General features: G+C 39.8%; 1 protein-coding gene across 1 annotated transcript in view; it reads right to left on the minus strand.

The window, feature by feature from the left end:
* tln1 (talin 1) overlaps positions 1-17,902 on the minus strand; it is a 153,233-nt gene that overhangs the window by 36,417 nt on the left and 98,914 nt on the right. Inside the window, exons 31-45 of the mRNA XM_036133598.1 lie at positions 15,910-16,049; positions 14,356-14,449; positions 12,734-12,823; positions 12,416-12,538; positions 12,196-12,339; positions 11,795-11,956; positions 11,337-11,477; positions 9,571-9,752; positions 8,221-8,353; positions 3,839-3,940; positions 3,304-3,474; positions 2,416-2,664; positions 817-936; positions 573-719; positions 232-398 (exon numbers count right to left, since the gene is read on the minus strand). Coding sequence (XP_035989491.1) covers positions 232-398; positions 573-719; positions 817-936; positions 2,416-2,664; positions 3,304-3,474; positions 3,839-3,940; positions 8,221-8,353; positions 9,571-9,752; positions 11,337-11,477; positions 11,795-11,956; positions 12,196-12,339; positions 12,416-12,538; positions 12,734-12,823; positions 14,356-14,449; positions 15,910-16,049 — 2,165 coding nt within the window. The remainder of the gene's footprint in view (positions 1-231; positions 399-572; positions 720-816; positions 937-2,415; positions 2,665-3,303; positions 3,475-3,838; positions 3,941-8,220; positions 8,354-9,570; positions 9,753-11,336; positions 11,478-11,794; positions 11,957-12,195; positions 12,340-12,415; positions 12,539-12,733; positions 12,824-14,355; positions 14,450-15,909; positions 16,050-17,902) is intronic.

Raw genomic sequence — 17,902 nt, forward strand, 5'->3', positions numbered from 1 at the left:
AAATGTCCATGTTCAGGCATTATGGCTGGATCCTCAGCCAATGTAAGGCCATACAGACATAGGCTTTCCAAGCAAGAGTTATTGGTATGGTATTTATCGTATTAGTTTTGTTCTTAGATTAATTAATCATTTCAAATGATGTAATATTATAAGCATCAGACAATATGAAGACATAATCATTCATGACACTCAAACTATGAGGTTCCTAAATGTAAACATGGTGGATGGTACCTGTGATCAGCAAACGTTTCAGCATTCTCTCGATTAAGAGTACCAGCAGTGGCGAACATGATGGTTGTGTCAAGATCAGCAATGATTCCAGAAACAGCACTTGCAGCTGTAATACAGGCCTGGGTGCCACGGTTGCCGGCTTGAAGGGATGCCAGCACATGAGAGACCTAAAAATAAAAGCAATTGTTGAAGTGGAAAATGATGTCAGAGTAAACATAGTAAGTGCACAGTAAGTAAAAAGCTAAAACTATAAATCGCAAACAAAAGAATCATCGAATGGAGACTATTAATATGTTAAAATAATGTTGACAACCACAGTTGGTTAGATTACTGTGTCTGACCTTCTCTGAGACTTTACGAGCAGTTTCAATCAGTTCTTTCTTAGTAAATGAGTCATTGGGGCTGCACTGCAGAGCACCAGCTTTGGTCACCAGACCTGTGCAGGTAACACCCAGCTCTCCCACTTGCTTCTTAATGTGAGAACCAATCTAGGAAAAAAACAGTAGAATAAAGAAATTAAAGATTTGACATGAAATGTGTGAAAAAAAAAAAAAAACATGCCAGTGAGCAGAAGTATTTATTAACCTCGTCATTCTCTGCAGTTAAAGCAGCATATTTGGCCTCATTTGCTAGAGTTCCAAAATTATTGGTCAGTTGGTTGGCTAATCCTCCAAGGTCATCTGGGTTGGTGTTAGACTTGGTCACCTGAAGAGCAATGAGAAAATATAACAGCATTAATAGCTGCTGACATTCAGGATGTTATGGTTAGACAGAGTCGGCTTTTGGGAAGTGGATAAGACAAACAAACGTCTAACAAGGATTTACAGATGCAGGAAACAACAACAGACGCTGAGGTTTATCACACTGCTAAGCAGAATCATCTCTGGAAAACCGTGTGTCACGGTAAGAAAGCTAGTATTATGAATGTCTGAAATTTGTCTGAATGGAGTGTGAATCGGGACGTGCAGCCAGACACGACGGAAACACCGCGGACAGTCAGCTGACTGTAAGGGAATGACGCGGTCAGCTCATGCGCTCTTCGTTATCACATAACCGGGATAAAAAAAAACAGGCCAAGACCTACTCAGGAACTGGTCTGCATTTAGCACGGTCCGGTTATGTCTAGCGCGGTTCAGTTCAGTCTGCTGACCATTTACACACGACAGTTATCTCGGTTACCAAACTTGGACTGGTCTCGGCTCGGTTAAAAAAAGTGTAGTTCAAACGGGCCTATAGCTAAATTTAACACTTTCTAATGAAGGTGCTGAAACCTTTACTGAAACAACTAACTGCATTATTAAACAGTGAGAATGCTATACAGCAGTCTCACTGATTGTTTTCCTGTTTTTCTTTATTATTATTATTCCGTCGGCATCTGACTACTCCCGCATACTTATACCGATTTAAACTTTTTTGGTATCAAAACGTTAGACTTGTTCCCGGCATGACTGCTATATCTCATGGTTATACTAACTTTTTAAAATATTTCACTTTTTGTGCGTTTCTTTCGTTGTTCCCATTGAAATCAATGCAAATTCCTTCAAATTCTTCACATTATGTATGACACTGTATGTATAAAAGCTGCTTAGCACAGTGGTTAAGGATCATGCCTTTCATGCTGAGAGTGTGAGTTCAAATCTTACTCATGTTTCCTGATTTCAACAATTTTGGGATCAAAACGTTCAGCTCATTCTCGATATTACTGCTATATCTCATGGTTGTGCTAAGTTTTATACTTTTTTGAATATTTGTACTTTTTATGCGTTTTTGGCAAATTCCTTCTAATTATTCAAATTCCTTCTAGTTCTTCTAAAAATTATACCACTGCTACTACTACTACTACTACTGATACTACTACTATTACTACTACTAAAAATTTCTTAAAATTCTTCAGATTCTTCAAAAACTGATACTACTGCTACTACTTATACTACTACTACTACTACTATTGCTACTGGTTTAGCTCTTTCATAACATTCTCCTAATCCTTCAGCTTTTGTCCTTTCGTGTTCAAATTGGTTCTTCTTTGATTCCAATGTTTTTTCAGCTAGTTTTTCTCTTCTGCAGGGATCTTCTGCATCTTCTGCTCAAATCATTCGGCAGATTAGCATTCTCACTCGCTGTTACATAGGAACAGCTTTTTCTAGTAAATACTAGATCTTTGTCAGATGACGGATTTCTTACCATCTCTTGAACAGTAACAGCAATGGCCTTGGCTGTCTTCACCATCGTAGTCTGGAAATCTACGAAGGTGCCTTCTGGTTCATCTGCAGGCCCGTCTTCCATTTTGTTGATAGCATCATTGATGGAATCCACCATGCCTCCCACCGCACCAGCAGCACTGGCAGCCTCAGCCAGTGTGGCACCCAGGTCATCTACTGCTTCTTTCATCATCTGCACTGAATCCTCCAGAGCATTCTGCATGTGTGCTGCCTGCACCAAAGAAACAAAATGAGGCAGGTAAGGCAGGCAGGTTGGGATCAGAGAGTTTAAGAGCATTTCTTTTTTCTTTTCAAAAAGTCAGTGCTTTTCACTATGATTTCAACTAAAGTGATACTGATCTGCAATAAAGTGTGGATCAGGATCACTTAAAATACACCAAGTTAAGTAAAGAAAAGGCTCCCAAGAACAGCTTTTGCAAAATAAAATAAATAAAATAGGAGACTGGTGAACGCATCAAAAGCATTTGGTGTTTATTACCATACTACAAGTGCACATTATCTAAGTGGGGTTTTTGCATCCAACAAAGGGAGCGGTTGCATTTCATAGTTTGGAATGTTGAAAAGGTGAAAAAGAGTTTTATCAGGGATTGTTATGCAAAAACAAACTTGCAATTTGTCAGCCCGCTTCAGACTGACCATTAAGCTGATACAATTTTTTACATGATTCGGATTTTATGGTGTTTCAATCTCAAAGGACAAAACATTTGAATACAACGCTTCCTGTTTTCTGAACAAGGATATGAGAAGAGCAGTTACAGACCCGGGGTGAGTGGGTAGGAAGAAACAAAACGCCTAGTTCTTGGAGAAGATTCATGCAGACAAAACACAACACAGGTGTCTAGTTCAGTACCTTGGGGTTTCCTCCAGCTTCCTTAGCAGTATACAGCATCTGCAGAGCTGACTCTGCCAAGGTCTTGGTCTGGTCTAAGACAGCCATCTGCTGTTGGCTGCTGAGGATCTTGGACGCTGTACCAATGGCAGCCATGATCAAGGGCTCAAAGTAGCTGGCCATCTGAGCAACCTGTTCACATTTGCACAAAACAAACAATGCATTTTAGCAGGCTCAAAACAGGATTAGAAAGAAGAGGCAGATGAAAGATGAATATAAATAGAGTGAGCCTTCAAACGGACCACCATTTGCTAAGCACTTGTGGTCGGACATGCACTGATCTGAAGTTCTAGTTTTTAGGAACAATATTCTAGAACAATATAAGAACTGTAATCAAAACACTGACTTGTAACTATCTGCAGTGAGCACCTATTTATATCAGAAGACATCATAGGTGACAACATGTCACTGTGTGAGAGAGAAGTCACAGCTGACTATCTGAGACTTTATGTTAAACTGTGTTTATGTGTGCAGACATGTATGTAGTTGTGTTTACCTTGTGTCCAAGATGGGAGGCCTCAGACTGAGCAGCTACTGCCACAGGATCAATTAGGTTACTGATCTCATGAACTGAGGCAGCCATCTGCTCATGAAGAGTCTACAGCACAAAAAAGAAACAGAATTTCAGTTTACTTCTTGTTCACTCTTAGATCCATAACATCAAAAAGTACCTGGTGAGGTCACTTTATTTTAATCTTCTCAATGAAAAGTCATTTCATTTTCAAGATATTTTTAACAAACACAGTATTCATATCATGTTTTATCATTTTTAAGGAATTCTTATACATCTTACAAAATTGCAATTTTTTGATTATCGTAAGTATTGGTAGGGTAATAAAAAATTACCCACTTTAATTTTTGAGGAATAAATATTTTATGGATTACACAAAATATATGACTTGTGTCACTCCTTAAGAAGACTATTTTGCACAGCAAACATTTAATTGATTTCATTAATTACCTCATAAGATTTTTATGTTATCAAAGAGATACATTTCAACAAGATACTTGAGCAATCCTTATATGGGTTCCAGCCATGACTACTGTGTAAATACTTTCTCACATGCATATGATGTTGGTATTGTGCTATTGGTGTTATGAAATTTGCATTTCCAGTTCTTACATATAAAGCCCTTAATAATCGAGCACCATCATATATCAGAGCTCTGATTACCCCGTATGTTCCTAACAGAGCACTTCGCTCTCAGACCGCAGGTCTGCTGGTGGTTCCTAGAGTCTCTAAAAGTAGAATGGGAGGCAGATCCTTTAGCTATCAGGCTCCTCTCCTGTGGAACCAACTCCCAGTTTTGGTCCGTCAGGCAGACACCCATTATAGTTTAAAAATTTATTTTTATTAGGGCTGGGCAAGTTAACGCGTTAATTTCGCGTTAACTCAGACTATTAACGGCGATATTTTCTTTAACGCGGGTTAACGCATGTTGCTCACATGCTTTTGTTTTGTGAAGGTCTGTTGCTGCAGTGTAGGGGTTTGAATCAGAACAGTAGGTGGCGATAATGCGCCAATAACCTCGCTGTCAGCCCAGCCTCTGATTCAAAGAGGAAGAAAGGTGCTGGCCGGAAAAAAACAAAGCTGACATGCGGAAGGCGGTGTTTCCCGCAGGAATTTGCTTAGGCGAGGCGGTGAGTTGGCGAACGGAACAAGTTTTGTGCGGAGCGGAGCAGGGTCTGCATCGACGCCGTCGGTGAAGTCGCTTCGCGTTTCAAAGTATCCATGTGTTTTTGCCTGTTTTTCCCCCTGCCATTCACTATATGCACGCGAAAAAGCAACAACAATAAAACGCGTGTTAACGTCAAATAAACGCAAGCAACGCAAGCATATCGAGTTAACAAGCATTTCAGTTTAAAGTTCTTCCAGCATGGAATATGACAGAAACAAGTTAGTTGTAACCACTGCCAAGTTAAACTTTGGTATTGAACATAAAATGGTAACGCTGCTCCCTGCTGTTACCTCAGAAATTGCCTGTTTTTGGTAGATTTTTTCCCCATAAAGAGAATTCCCTGTCAGTGGCAATAAGCTTTAATTTATTATTATTGCTATTTTTTGTTTTACATGTTTAAGTTGAGCTTTACACTAAATATGTGTTACTGATAAGTGCTACAAATGTTACAACACTTTTGTTTATATGGCAGCAGAACATTAAAATAAAAGTGCTCTTTACACTACTTTTGAATTCATTCTTGGAGTTTGTAAATACAATGCGATTAATCGCGATTAATCAGGCAAATTATGCGATTAATCGCGATTAAATATTTTTATCGTTGCCCAGCCCTAATTTTTATGATTAACCATTTGTGGCGCACCCAAAACAGGTGACCACATTGGTCATATGTTTATTAGTAAATTAATATGATCGCTGAGGTACATATATAAGTATATAGATTATATATATATATAGTATACATACACATATACATATATACACATATACAGATATTATATCTATATAATATATACATATATATAGATAATATATATATATATAGCACAGATACAATATATATATTATAGAGCATATATAGGATATATCACAGAGAGAGAGAGAGAGACAGAGAGAGAGAGAGAGACAGAGAGAGAAGACTAGAGAGAGAGAGAGATCTCAGAGAGAGAGAAGATAGAGAGAGAGATATCAGAGAGAGACAGAGAGAGAGAGAGAGAGAGATCTAAGAGAGACAGATATCTAGACAGGTCTCTCTCTAGATCTCTAGAGAGAAGATAGAGAGATAGAGAGGATCTCTCTATCTCTCTATCTCTCTCTAGATCTCTCTAGAGATATATATATATAGATAGATATAGATATATTAGAGAGATAGATATATATATATAGATATACAGATATATATATAATATATATATATATATATATATATATATATATTTACACTGTCGCTTTAAGGAATGGCACAAGCAGTTGCGTTCCGGTTGCTATGGGAACGGACCTCCGCTCGCTCTCAGATCCAATTTGGGAGAAAACATGGAAAGCTGTTGTGTCTAAATCTCCTTTCATTTCACCTGTCTTTCAGGTCAGTAATGGGTAAACTGTCCATCTTTACATGTCTGTTTGATAACTGATTGTAGTGTTGTTTATAATCTAACAATAAGAGTATAAATAGAAAGTTTGCCGTTGATCGAGGCAGTTAGCTGAGGTAGGCTACTGTAAACCGTTAGCCAGTAGAATAACGGTTTAACTGAAATAACGGTTTAACTGGAATAACGGTACTGCAAACGGTTAGCTGCCGTCTCTTGGTTCATTTTCAGGTAACATAGCATGTTGAGCTCCGACACTCTGCTTGTTAGAAGTGGTTTTGTATGAATTGTTATGTATGCATTGCTATTTACTATTGTATATTTGTGTATTGTGTGCTTTGTGTGTTGTGCACCACACTGGAGCTTGAGCGAGACAGTTGATGCACAGGTGTTTTGTGGTTTATTCTCAATAAATAACTGAGATCCAATTTGGGAGAAAACATGGAAAGCTGCTGTGTCTAAATCTCCTTTCATTTCACCTGTCTTTCAGGATATTTAAATTTGTTATTACAGTCCCATATTTGGGACCTGTAACACATTTGTACTCTATTTCCCATCTCATAGATTTTATTAGCAGTTCAGCACTTTTCTTTTTAGCTGTGTTGATGAAGCCACTGATGTAGTAACAGCTGCCGTTAACCATCTCTACTGTTTTCCATGCCCATAGAAAGCGTTTCCAGTGTGCCTATTTTCAGTGTTTTTGTGTGTCTGCTCTGTCCTCTCAATCCACAGCACTATATGAATTGTATTGAATTGACTGAAGTTTGAAAATGTGTAAAAAGAAAATACTTAGAGCAAGATGTCAGTCTTGGGTGGACCGTCATATAATGAAAAAATAACACTAATGATTCCTCTAAACCAGGGGTGTCAAATGCCAGTCCTCATGGGCCTGTGTCCTGGAACTTTTAGATGTGGCCCTGGTTTAATACACTTGAATCAAATAACTGAAATAGCTTCTCAGTATGCTGTCAAGGGCTGCATACAAAAAAGTCTTTGGACATTTTTGTTGAATTTTGTGAGGTGGGCTGTGCTGATACGTCCTGAGGGAAGAGAGCGCAAACTTAGTAGTTCATCTTCAGAAGGCTGTAGGCCCGGCTTTGACTCGCATCATACATGTGGGTTTCCGTCACGTAATGACGTCGGAGTTAAACGCTGTCCAAAATCGCCACAGCAGTCAGAAGCTCATTTCCTATACACAATAAGAGCTGACCACATGAAAGGTCAAAGAACATGAGCTAGGAGCTATAAATAGAACATTTCAGATGCTGTCAAGTTCTCCACAGTCCTGCTGATGGCCTGATTATTTCACTCAGGTTTGTTGGACCAGAGACACACATAAAGGTTGTAGGACACTGGCCCTCGAGGGAGTTTGACACCCCTGCTCTAAAACAGAATAATTAACACATGGGTCATTTTTGGGTTATAAAAGAGTCTATGATCCAATTACTTGTGCATATGAGGGATTAACAGGCAAATTATAAACTATTATGTTACTACAAAGCAATGCTGACAACGCTGGCTATTGCAATAGAAGACAGAAATTTCCCCTTTTTATATTGTGACAGTGGTTGTCAATCAGTGTTGAATAACCTATAAAATATTTTTTCCAAGATGTTCTGATACCAGTGTCTAAAACAATGTGTACAAATAAAAACTAAACTATGTATAAAAATGAATAAAAAGTCTGGAACAACTCAGCCAAGTAAGATCTTTGTTTCATCAGGGTCCTAGTAGAGAGCTCAGTAGAAATACATTTTCCTTCTCAACATTTGGAGCTAGTAACTCTTTGTGAGACAAAGGTGAAGAAAAGTAGCAATTACACATGTTTTTACCTCCATAGAGATGTCATCTCGGGGTGTTAGCTGTTGGCTTATAGCAGCCAGCGAGGCCTGATCAACTTCACGGATGCAGCCGTTCAACACCTCTATAGCATCATCACATTCTCTCTGGCCTGGAGCCTTTTCTCTGCACACAGGAAGTGGGAGGCAAGATGTGATTATAGCATAATGAGCACATACTCTGTTATTCTTCTAGCCCACCTAAGAAATGCTATGGAGGTTAGTCTTATTTTTAGAAATGTTTGAAAAAGGTAAACATACAAACTAACACTAACTCTTAAATTATGGACTAAATTCCTCATATAGAGTCAGTGTCTAAAAATGCATTGATGTAAACTGGATCTTTAAATATTTATTTCCAGATCATGTCCATTTCTTCTTCATTTAACATGAATTTAGAACACGTATATGGTAGTATAAAATCCTTTAATCATTTAAGGTCTTAATTCTGGTAAATCCAACCCCATGAATAACACAACACTGTGTCATCTCATCCATTTTCTCTACTTATATAGGAGTTCAGATAAGGAGCAGCCAGGTGATGCTAATCAAATACATCATCAGTCTGTGTAAGAAGCCCGACAATAACAGCTTTTTTCCCCTTTTTTTTGTTGCACTTTTCTGGTTTGGAGCATACATGTGTGTTCTAATACAATTCCAAGATGGAAAGGCATCTGCAATGACTTTAGATAGTCAATTGTTCCTGCCCGTCAGTATGGGAATGTTTTACAAAGACTTTTCTAAATAATTCCAATCATGTCCATCCTCTTACTGAGGGTAAGAAACATTTCCGACTGTTATCAGTCATCACAGGAAAGGTCAGACACCGCTCTGCTCTGAAGAATTATCACATAAACTAAAGCTCTCTCACAGACTGTGAAGGCCTCAGTTAGCATGTTAACTGTTGAACTTCATGAAAGGACACTAGGACAAACTATCCAAAGAGCAGGGTTTGTTTAGTAGGATTGCCAGAAGATAGTCCCTCTGCTCTGAAATGAGCATGGCAGCACAACTCTGGTTTGTAAAACCTGGAGATGTATGGCAATAATATAGAGTAGCCATGGCTGAAACTGTTACCCAATGAGACAATGATCCTAAAGCCAAGTACCAAACCTACAACAGAAAGCATAAAACCGCAATACCTGAAGCAATGTTATAAAGAAGAATCTGGCAAAAGTCAATTCAAGCCTGTATGATTAAAAGTTGTAATACCACAGCGAAAACACTTCTTTACCGTGGTGTATTAAAATATGGATCAACTTAGCCATGTAATATTATTCTGTGTTGTAATTTGAACATTTGTTTCATCGTAGAAAGATGGGAAGCAGTGCAGAATGAAGATACCTCATGCTGGTGATGAGCTTCTTAATGGAGTCGGACACGGTCCTTGAGTGTCCTGCCAGCACTGACCACTTAGGAGGGTCTTTGGGGTTGACGGCCAGGGAACGGGCGGTCTGAATCAGGCCCGTCGAGCTCTCCAGCATCATCTCTGCTGCTGATAAAATAGGCTCCATGGCTGCATGGCCCTGAGAGGTATGGATTAAAATCACGTTTAAAGTATTTCAGATCATTTGGATTAGCTTCTGTTTTAATATATGCTCCATGGCCACTCCAGCCTCGTGTCTCTTACTATAACTGATGGAGGCTGTGTTTGGTCATTGCCTTGTTGGGTGTATTAAGGCTTTAACTAGATGTCTGTGATGGCTAGTGGACAGCTTATTACGTCACACATCATTAGCCTTTTTTCTGCTTGTTTCATTAAGCCTGAGTGTTTAGTCAGCATTTCCAAATGCTGTTAATATTTTAAAACTCCAGGAAAAAAGATGATGTTCCATGTTGCTGTGACAAGTTGTTAGCCTCCAACAAATATTGCTAATGTAAAAGTGAAATTAATTGTTTTATTCTTGGAAAAAAAGGTGAGCAATAAGGATCAAATTACCACATCTGTTCTCTCTTTAAACTCCCATAAACATTTCACCCTTCCATAACTAAACAGGTTGTTCAAAAACGTTCAGTACCCAATACAGTCTCCTTCGTTTCAATAACATCCTTCCAACTCTGGGGTCAAACAGCAGGTTTATCCAGTCATAAGCAGAAAGTCTCAAATAACAACAGAAATGTTTTGGGTCTCCCCTCATGTGTAATATGAGCCCAGTAAGTCTTCAGAAGAGAGAGCAAGCTGGATCAATGCTTTGTTCCGAACAGAGAAATATTCACTTGCAGGTGATGGAGATCTGTGCTCCATCACCTGGAGTAGTTCTTGAGGTGAGAAGACATCAGGAACACAAGACGCTGCAGCCTTTCTGAGCTGACACAAGCAATATGAGAGCAAAGCAGAACACACGGGCACAAGGCGGCCCACAGTAAGAAGACAACTTGGCACTACCTACTTTCCTTTGAGCTTTGTCCAAGTTACCTGTACCAATTTTATTGGATTCTACGTTTCCTTTAAGGAACTATAGCAGATACAAAATGGTGTACAATTTATGTTAATTAAAACGATTAAATGGAGCAAATATTGACTGTAAAGGGAAAAGGTGATTCTTGTAACCTGTTGAATTTCTGCTGGAAGCTTTGACACATCCATAACCTTTACCTAATTTCTACTAATTGCATCAAAGAACATGCTATTTGTCAACATGCTCACAAAATGAAAGTTTTGATGCTTGTAATAAAAAAAACATCTTACTTTTCAGTATCCTGCCAACCATCACTCAGAGTAAATCAAGAGAAAATTGTGTCTTTGATCACCTGATCATGGATTCCTGCATCATTAGCTTCTGTTTTAGTGATGCACTGTTACGTTGTTTAAAGGTTGCACAAGATTCATACGATGCATCATTAGTATTATTGGCTGGAACGCAAATTACCCACTGGAAATATGTATTTGGGTTTCAGAAGAAAACCTTTAAAGAGCAAAGGAAAATCCTATAGGCATTCAGGTTTGTTGGTTACTGAATTAGAGCAGAAAATACTGCTCACTAGTGTATAACATGAGGTCAGGAGTAAAAAAGCTCACAATACAAATATAATTTGGGATAAAAGGGTAATCACAACAACACTCCACATTAATGAAGCAGTCACAGTTGAAAGATTAGGAGAAGACTGACCTCCGGGCTGATCTGAGCAGGAATGCTGGCAAACTCTGGGTTTGAGGCGAAGGCAGTCAGGTTCTCCACAGCCTCTATCAGAGGACCGGTGGCAGCCTTGCACTTCTCTCTGTTCTCCTGATTAAAGGCTCCATCTAAGGCCTGGAAAGGGGACATCAATCAGAACTCTCCAAAAGACCATGTTTTAAGAGCTGTACTCCCCGAGCATGCACCTCAAGCTGCATTTGCTGAGTGATGAATGTCGCTCAGTGATGGGCTTGTGTTTACCCATGTTAGCTTGTGTTTCCACAAACTCAGTTTAATTTAACTATTTCTACTCATTTTGCTGTCAATTTCAAGGACAAAACTTCTAGCAGGACCAAACGTAACAAACAGTAAATACAAACAAACGTTATTTAACACAGATCTTTTTTTTTCATGTTAATGGACATTACTTTAAATTGACTTGTAGTGCAAACCTTAATGGATTTCACCAGGTTGGCAGTGGTGTTGGCCACTTCTTTGGCTGACTGGACAAACTGCCTCTTGGCAACAGGGTTAGGGGTTTTAGAAGAGGCCAGACGGCAGGCGTTGCAGAGTGCTGAGGTGTGTTTGGCAACGATTGTAGCTGCCGAAAGCACCTAGGCAGAGAGGAAGTAAGCAACATGAAGAGATAGGGAGATACATTTAGCTTACCCTCCTTGACTGTCTGGAAATCTCTCGAGTGGGGAAAAAAAAAGACAAATTGTAAAACATGTCTTTCTTTTAAGGGAGCGACAATGGAAGTCTTCCTTTAGCCTGCTGACAGGCTGTGTCCGGCAACAACGCTACCAACGACACTGCGATTTACCATGAAGTTGCACTGAAAGAACCCACATACCTGCGACTGGGTGCAGGCTGGATCCACCAAGTTCTGGCAGGCCATCTGTATGGCCTGGTTAGCCCGGGCAAACTGAGTTGGATCCACAAGACCTTTCTGACCTGCTACACTGTTGGGGTCCGATACTCCCACCAGATAAGCTGCCTAGAAACATCAGCAGATGGCTGGTCACAAAACACAACTAAAATACACAGACAGAAACTTCCAGTCAGGATTGTACCTGTGCAGCGGCTTCAGTGAGACCACACAATGCTTTGGATCCATCACTGACTGAGTCTCCAAACTCTGGCAGGTTAGAATTCTTGGCATTGTGTGAAATTCCTGCCATGGACTCACCAAGAACCTGTCCAGAAGAAATAAGAGGCTATTAAGCTGAAGCACTGCTGGCTTTCGTGTTTTTATTACAAGCATTTCAGTGAATGTACAGAGCACTGTTTTAAGGTTAGGGTTTGTTTTAAACCTCAACAACTGAGTTTAAAACATTAAATTCTGATGGAAAGAAAAAGGGAAAGCCAAGCAGCAGTAATGTGTGTTGTACCTTAGAGTTCTCCATGACGCTGTCAATGCACTCGAAGAACGACTGCTCATTAACAGCTTCGGTTGGGTTCGCCAGCATCCCTTTGACTGACTGCACACAGAGAGCAAACCATACCCCAAGATGGTCAGGCCGCCAGTATGAATGAAAAGAAAAGGTGCACCAAGAGAGCCTTTCTCTTGATGCACACTGGATTTTACAGTTTATTGCAATAAATGTACCATTACATGAAATAGACGCACATCATAAACCATACATACATTGACATAACAGTATTTCATCTTTCACAACACAAGCTCTATTTATTCACGTTTGGATGCATATAAATACTGTTTTACATGTGCCAACATATTTGGCAGTAGCTTAAAGGGGCCATGACAGCAAATTTTATTTTTCCAAGGTATTGGGGGTATAATATCTATAATATCTGATAAATCTCAAGAGTGGGTCCCAAAGAACCTGCTCACTGCGGTCAGCTGTGTTTAACCACTGGCCATGGTTCAGGTGAATATACTGTTAACAGCAGACATTAATGGAAGGACTGTTCTGACAAATACACATTACCAAGTATAGGTTTTCTTTACATATGTTTTATGTAGAAGAAAATGGATTTGGAAAAGTTTCTTCTGCATGAATTTTTGTTTTTTGAATTATGTTGTTTTTGTATAGGTTTTATTTTTTTTTTGTCTTTAAGATTTCCATTTGCGCATAACATTAGTAATTTGTCTGTCTGGTAATCTCCTTGTTATAATAAATGTCAGTAACCAAGTTTGCTAAAACCCTACATTTACTTACTTTAACAAGCTTTATTAAGTCGTTGGCTGCTGCATGCCTAATGAGCCTGAATTCCAGGTGTCTTTACAGTACCTGCCCCAAAAGTCCATGTCGGCCCAGCTGTTTGATTTTGCTTCAACTCAGAGTTTCATTGAACATGAGCCCGAGCGGTCCAGTCACTTGAATTGAGTTTTCTCCTGATAATGTGAGCAATTTTATCTTAAATGACTTGAAGGGACACATGTTTTGGATCCATTTGCGCCGCACAAGTGGCGTTTAGTGACAATGTGGAGAGTTAAGAGAACCTCCACTGGTGACAACAGCAGCACTACTTCTTCACTTTCCGGACCATCAACTGGAGTGATACGGACCAAACGATAACACGAAAGCTGATTTGCTGGCTGCGTTTTTTTTGTTGTAAATACATTTGATAAAGCACAGTTCAGAGTCATGGGAGCATTTTATTGTGAATTTGAGGGAGCGTTAAATTGGATAATAAATTTAAGATCTTTTTAAGATTTAATACTTAAACATAACTTTTTAAGACCCTGCAGAAACCCTGAAAACAATAAGCTGATGATGGCTTTTTAAATAAAATTCTTTGGATAATTTACATTTTCAGCAATATCAACTACATGAAATGGTTTATACAGTGATGTCATGGCACCTTTAAGAAAGACAAGCATTAGGTCACATGGCTCACAATGCCAACATATAATCCCTGATTTTATCCTCGCTATTATTCTCATTATATCATAACTGAAAGTTACACTTTGAAAAGACCTGATGCTCCACACATTGCATAATGTTTATTTAAAAAAAGATCTAATATAAGTAACAACAGCTGTTACCTCGAGCTCTCTGAGAGCATTGTCACACTCCTTTTGACCGGGAGCCTGCTGAGTGCACATTGTGATGAGCTGGTTGATGCTGTCTGTCACTGCCCTGAAAACACAAAGACTCACACATATTAAGAACAGACTAGTGGTCGAAAAGTCACTCACTTAGACTATGTTCACACTGCAGGGATATGTGACCCACATCTGATCTTTTTGCCTATATGCAACCCATATAAGTCTTGTTCATGGCAGTGTGAACGGCCCAAATCTGATATTTTCACCCTAAATTTTTTTTTTTTTTTTTTAAATCAGATTTGTGCCACTTCCATATGCGGTACTAACTTGAATACGTATCGGATTATCCTGTAAGGTCATGTTGCATTTTATCCGTCTTTGACGTCACTCTCCTGGCTCTCACCACTCATCCACACACAGTAGCAGGTAGCGCTCCAAAAAAGACCGCTGGTAATAGATGTGCTGCTTTTTTCTTACCTTACTTTATCTTGCTATGATGTGGCTTTATATTGTCAGCTCTCATTGCTCAACAGCTTTCTAATAATAACAGGAAGAGAAGCTGGCCGCTATCCACGTTTTTTTATTTTTTTTATTTTAGGAAATTTAGGAAATTAGGACATTTCTTTGAACACTTTTAGAAACAAGCACATTCACCATTTCTTCCGTAAACAGTGCGCTGCTGTGTGACGTCTCCTTCTGTTATCTGCGCATGCAAGTTGCTTTGCGGTCTTGAACCGTTCAGACAGAAGTATGATGGTGGTCACATTTAACAGTAATATGATCGGCCACCCCAAACAAATCTGATTTCTGCAAAAAATCTGAATTGAGCATCAAGACCTGCAGTGTGGAAGTAGCCTTAAGGCTGGTTCACATGTCAGGATTTTAAAATAGTCGGCCGACTTTCAAAGCCTGAGAGACGCCACACGTAACGATAGAAAATCCTAGCTCAAACAGGTTTGTACGTATGGTGTGTGGTCTCCAGTCAGACGACAAGCTCAACACACCACACACAAACAGATTTCACTCAGGATCATTCAGATGTCAGACAGGAAATCTTGCCAATCCTCTCAAGATCAAACGTGAGTTCAGAGTAAATAAACATGGACAACCAGAAGAATAATGCCAATAGTCTGTGGACTAATTTTAACAGATAAAAAACATAACAGAAGAAAAGTCGATGGCCAAAGAAGCGGAGACAATGTGACCGGGGGCGAGTTGGGGAGGGGATTCCCTCACCTCGCTTTCTGATTGACTACACTACACTTTCTGATTGACTACACTTCACATCCAACATGCTCAATGCTCATTAGTCCTCGGGGGACACCACACACGGTAGGATATCGGGGCAAGACAATCCAACATGTTGAATATCCCTGATTTGAGGTTGGAGCGGTCCAGACGTTCCACCGAGCGGACCTGATCGCTCTTAATACACCACACATGGCAGGATGTTCTCTTAAGATTATTTTAAGAGACACGCCTATAATGGCCGCCTTTCGGAAGGGGAAGATCGTGTGAACCAGTTTTTAGAAGGGAAAGAAGGTTTCTCACCGAGCTGCTGCTGCTAGCTGGTTCTTCAGATTGGGGGAGCTGGGGTCAGTGGATAGCACCTTAGCTGCAAGCAGTAGCTTGCTTGATGACATGGAGATAGTTTTTAGGTTGGACACCACCTGTGTCTGATCTTCTTTTGACTACCAGAGACAAGGAAAACACAGAAGAGTAAAGGTTTGAATTCAGTTACAAAATATTATTATTCTTGAATGGAAGTGCTGAATGTTTAGCTTTATAAGGATGGGAGAGTATTTTTTCTGAGATTTGACCAGTCGTATTTAATTTCAAACCATGAATAATAGAGTGCAGAATATTTTAGCTAAATTTGAACTCATCTGTTCCTAAAAATCCCAAATGATTGTTCCATTTGTGGAATACTATAAACTACAAGCCAACTGTATTTAAGAAAATTACTAAATAACTACAGTCATGGCCAAAAGTATTGAGAATGATTCAAATGTTAATATTTACAAAGTCTACTGCTTCAGTTTTTATAACAGCAATTTGCATATACTCCAGAATGTTATAAAGAGTGATCAGCATAACAGCAATTAATTGCAAAGTCAATATTTGCCTAGAAAATGAACTTTATCCCCCAAAACACATTTCAACATCACTGCAGCCCTGCCTTAAAAGGAGCAGCTAACATGGTTTCAGTGATCGCTCCATTAACACAGGTGTGGGTGGTGATGAGGACAGGGCTGGAGATCAATCTGTCATGATTAAGTAAGAATGACACCACTGGACACTTTAAAAAGAGGCTGGTGCTTGGCATCATTGTTTCTCTGCTGTGAACCATGGTCATCTCTAAAGAAACACGTGCAGTCATCATTGCACTGCACAGAAATGGCCTAACAGGAAAGAGAATGGCAGCTAGAAAGATTGCACCTCAGTCAACAATCTATCGCATCATCAAGAACTTCAAGGAGAGAGGTTCCATTGTTGCCAAAAAGGCTCCAGGGCGCCCCAGAAAGACCAGCAAGCGCCAGGACCGCCTCTTAAAAGTGTTTCAGCTGCGGGATCGGGCTACCACCAGTGCAGAGCTTGCTCAGGAATGGCAGCAGGCAGGTGTGAGAGCATCTGCACGCACTGTGAGGCGGAGACTCTTGGAGCAAGGCCTGGTCTGAAGGAGGGCAGCAAAGAAGCCACTTCTCTGCAGGAAAAACATCAGGGACAGACTGATATTCTGCAAAAGGTCCAGGGAGTGGACTGCTGAGGACTGGGCTAAAGTCATTTTTCTCTGATCAATCCTCTTTCCTGATTGTTTGGGACATCTGGAAAACAGCTGGTTGGGAGAAGACGAGGTGAGGCACTACCACCAGTCTGGTCTCATGCCGACTGTAAAGCATCCTGAAACCATTCATGTGTTGGGTTGCTTCTCAGCCAAGGGAGTCGGCTTTCTCACAGTCTTACCTAAAAACACAGCCATGAATAAAGAATGGTACCAGAATGTCCTCCGAGAGCAACTTCTCCCAACCGTCCCAGAGCAGTTTGGTGATGAACAATGCCTTTTCCAGCATGATGGAGCACCTTGCCATAAAGCAAAGGTGATATCTAACTGGCTCAGGGAACAAAACAGAGATTTTGGGTCCATGGCCTGGAAACTCCCCTGATCTTAATCCCATTGAAAACTTGTGGTCAATCATCAAGAGACGGGTGGAAAAACGAAAACCTAGGAATTCTGACAAAATGCAAGCATTGATTGTGCAAGAATGGACTGCTATCAGTCAGGATTTGGTCCAGAAGTTGATTGAGAGCATGCCAGGGAGAATTGCAGAGGTCCTGAAGAAGAGGGGTCAACACCGCAAATATCGACTTGACTTTAATCTTTTCTTCTCAATAGTAATTTAAATGTTTTTTTTACAGCTTCCCTTGAACTGAATGCATTTTCTGGTCACCAAAGCATCATCAGAAAAATTGCCCAAGCAATCAGAAAATCTTCTATCAAGTCAGTATTTCTGGGTTATTCATTTCAACAACAATAAATTTTGTT

This window comes from Fundulus heteroclitus, unplaced genomic scaffold, assembly GCF_011125445.2.
Source record: "Fundulus heteroclitus isolate FHET01 unplaced genomic scaffold, MU-UCD_Fhet_4.1 scaffold_64, whole genome shotgun sequence".
In the NCBI taxonomy this organism is placed as follows: domain Eukaryota; kingdom Metazoa; phylum Chordata; class Actinopteri; order Cyprinodontiformes; family Fundulidae; genus Fundulus; species Fundulus heteroclitus.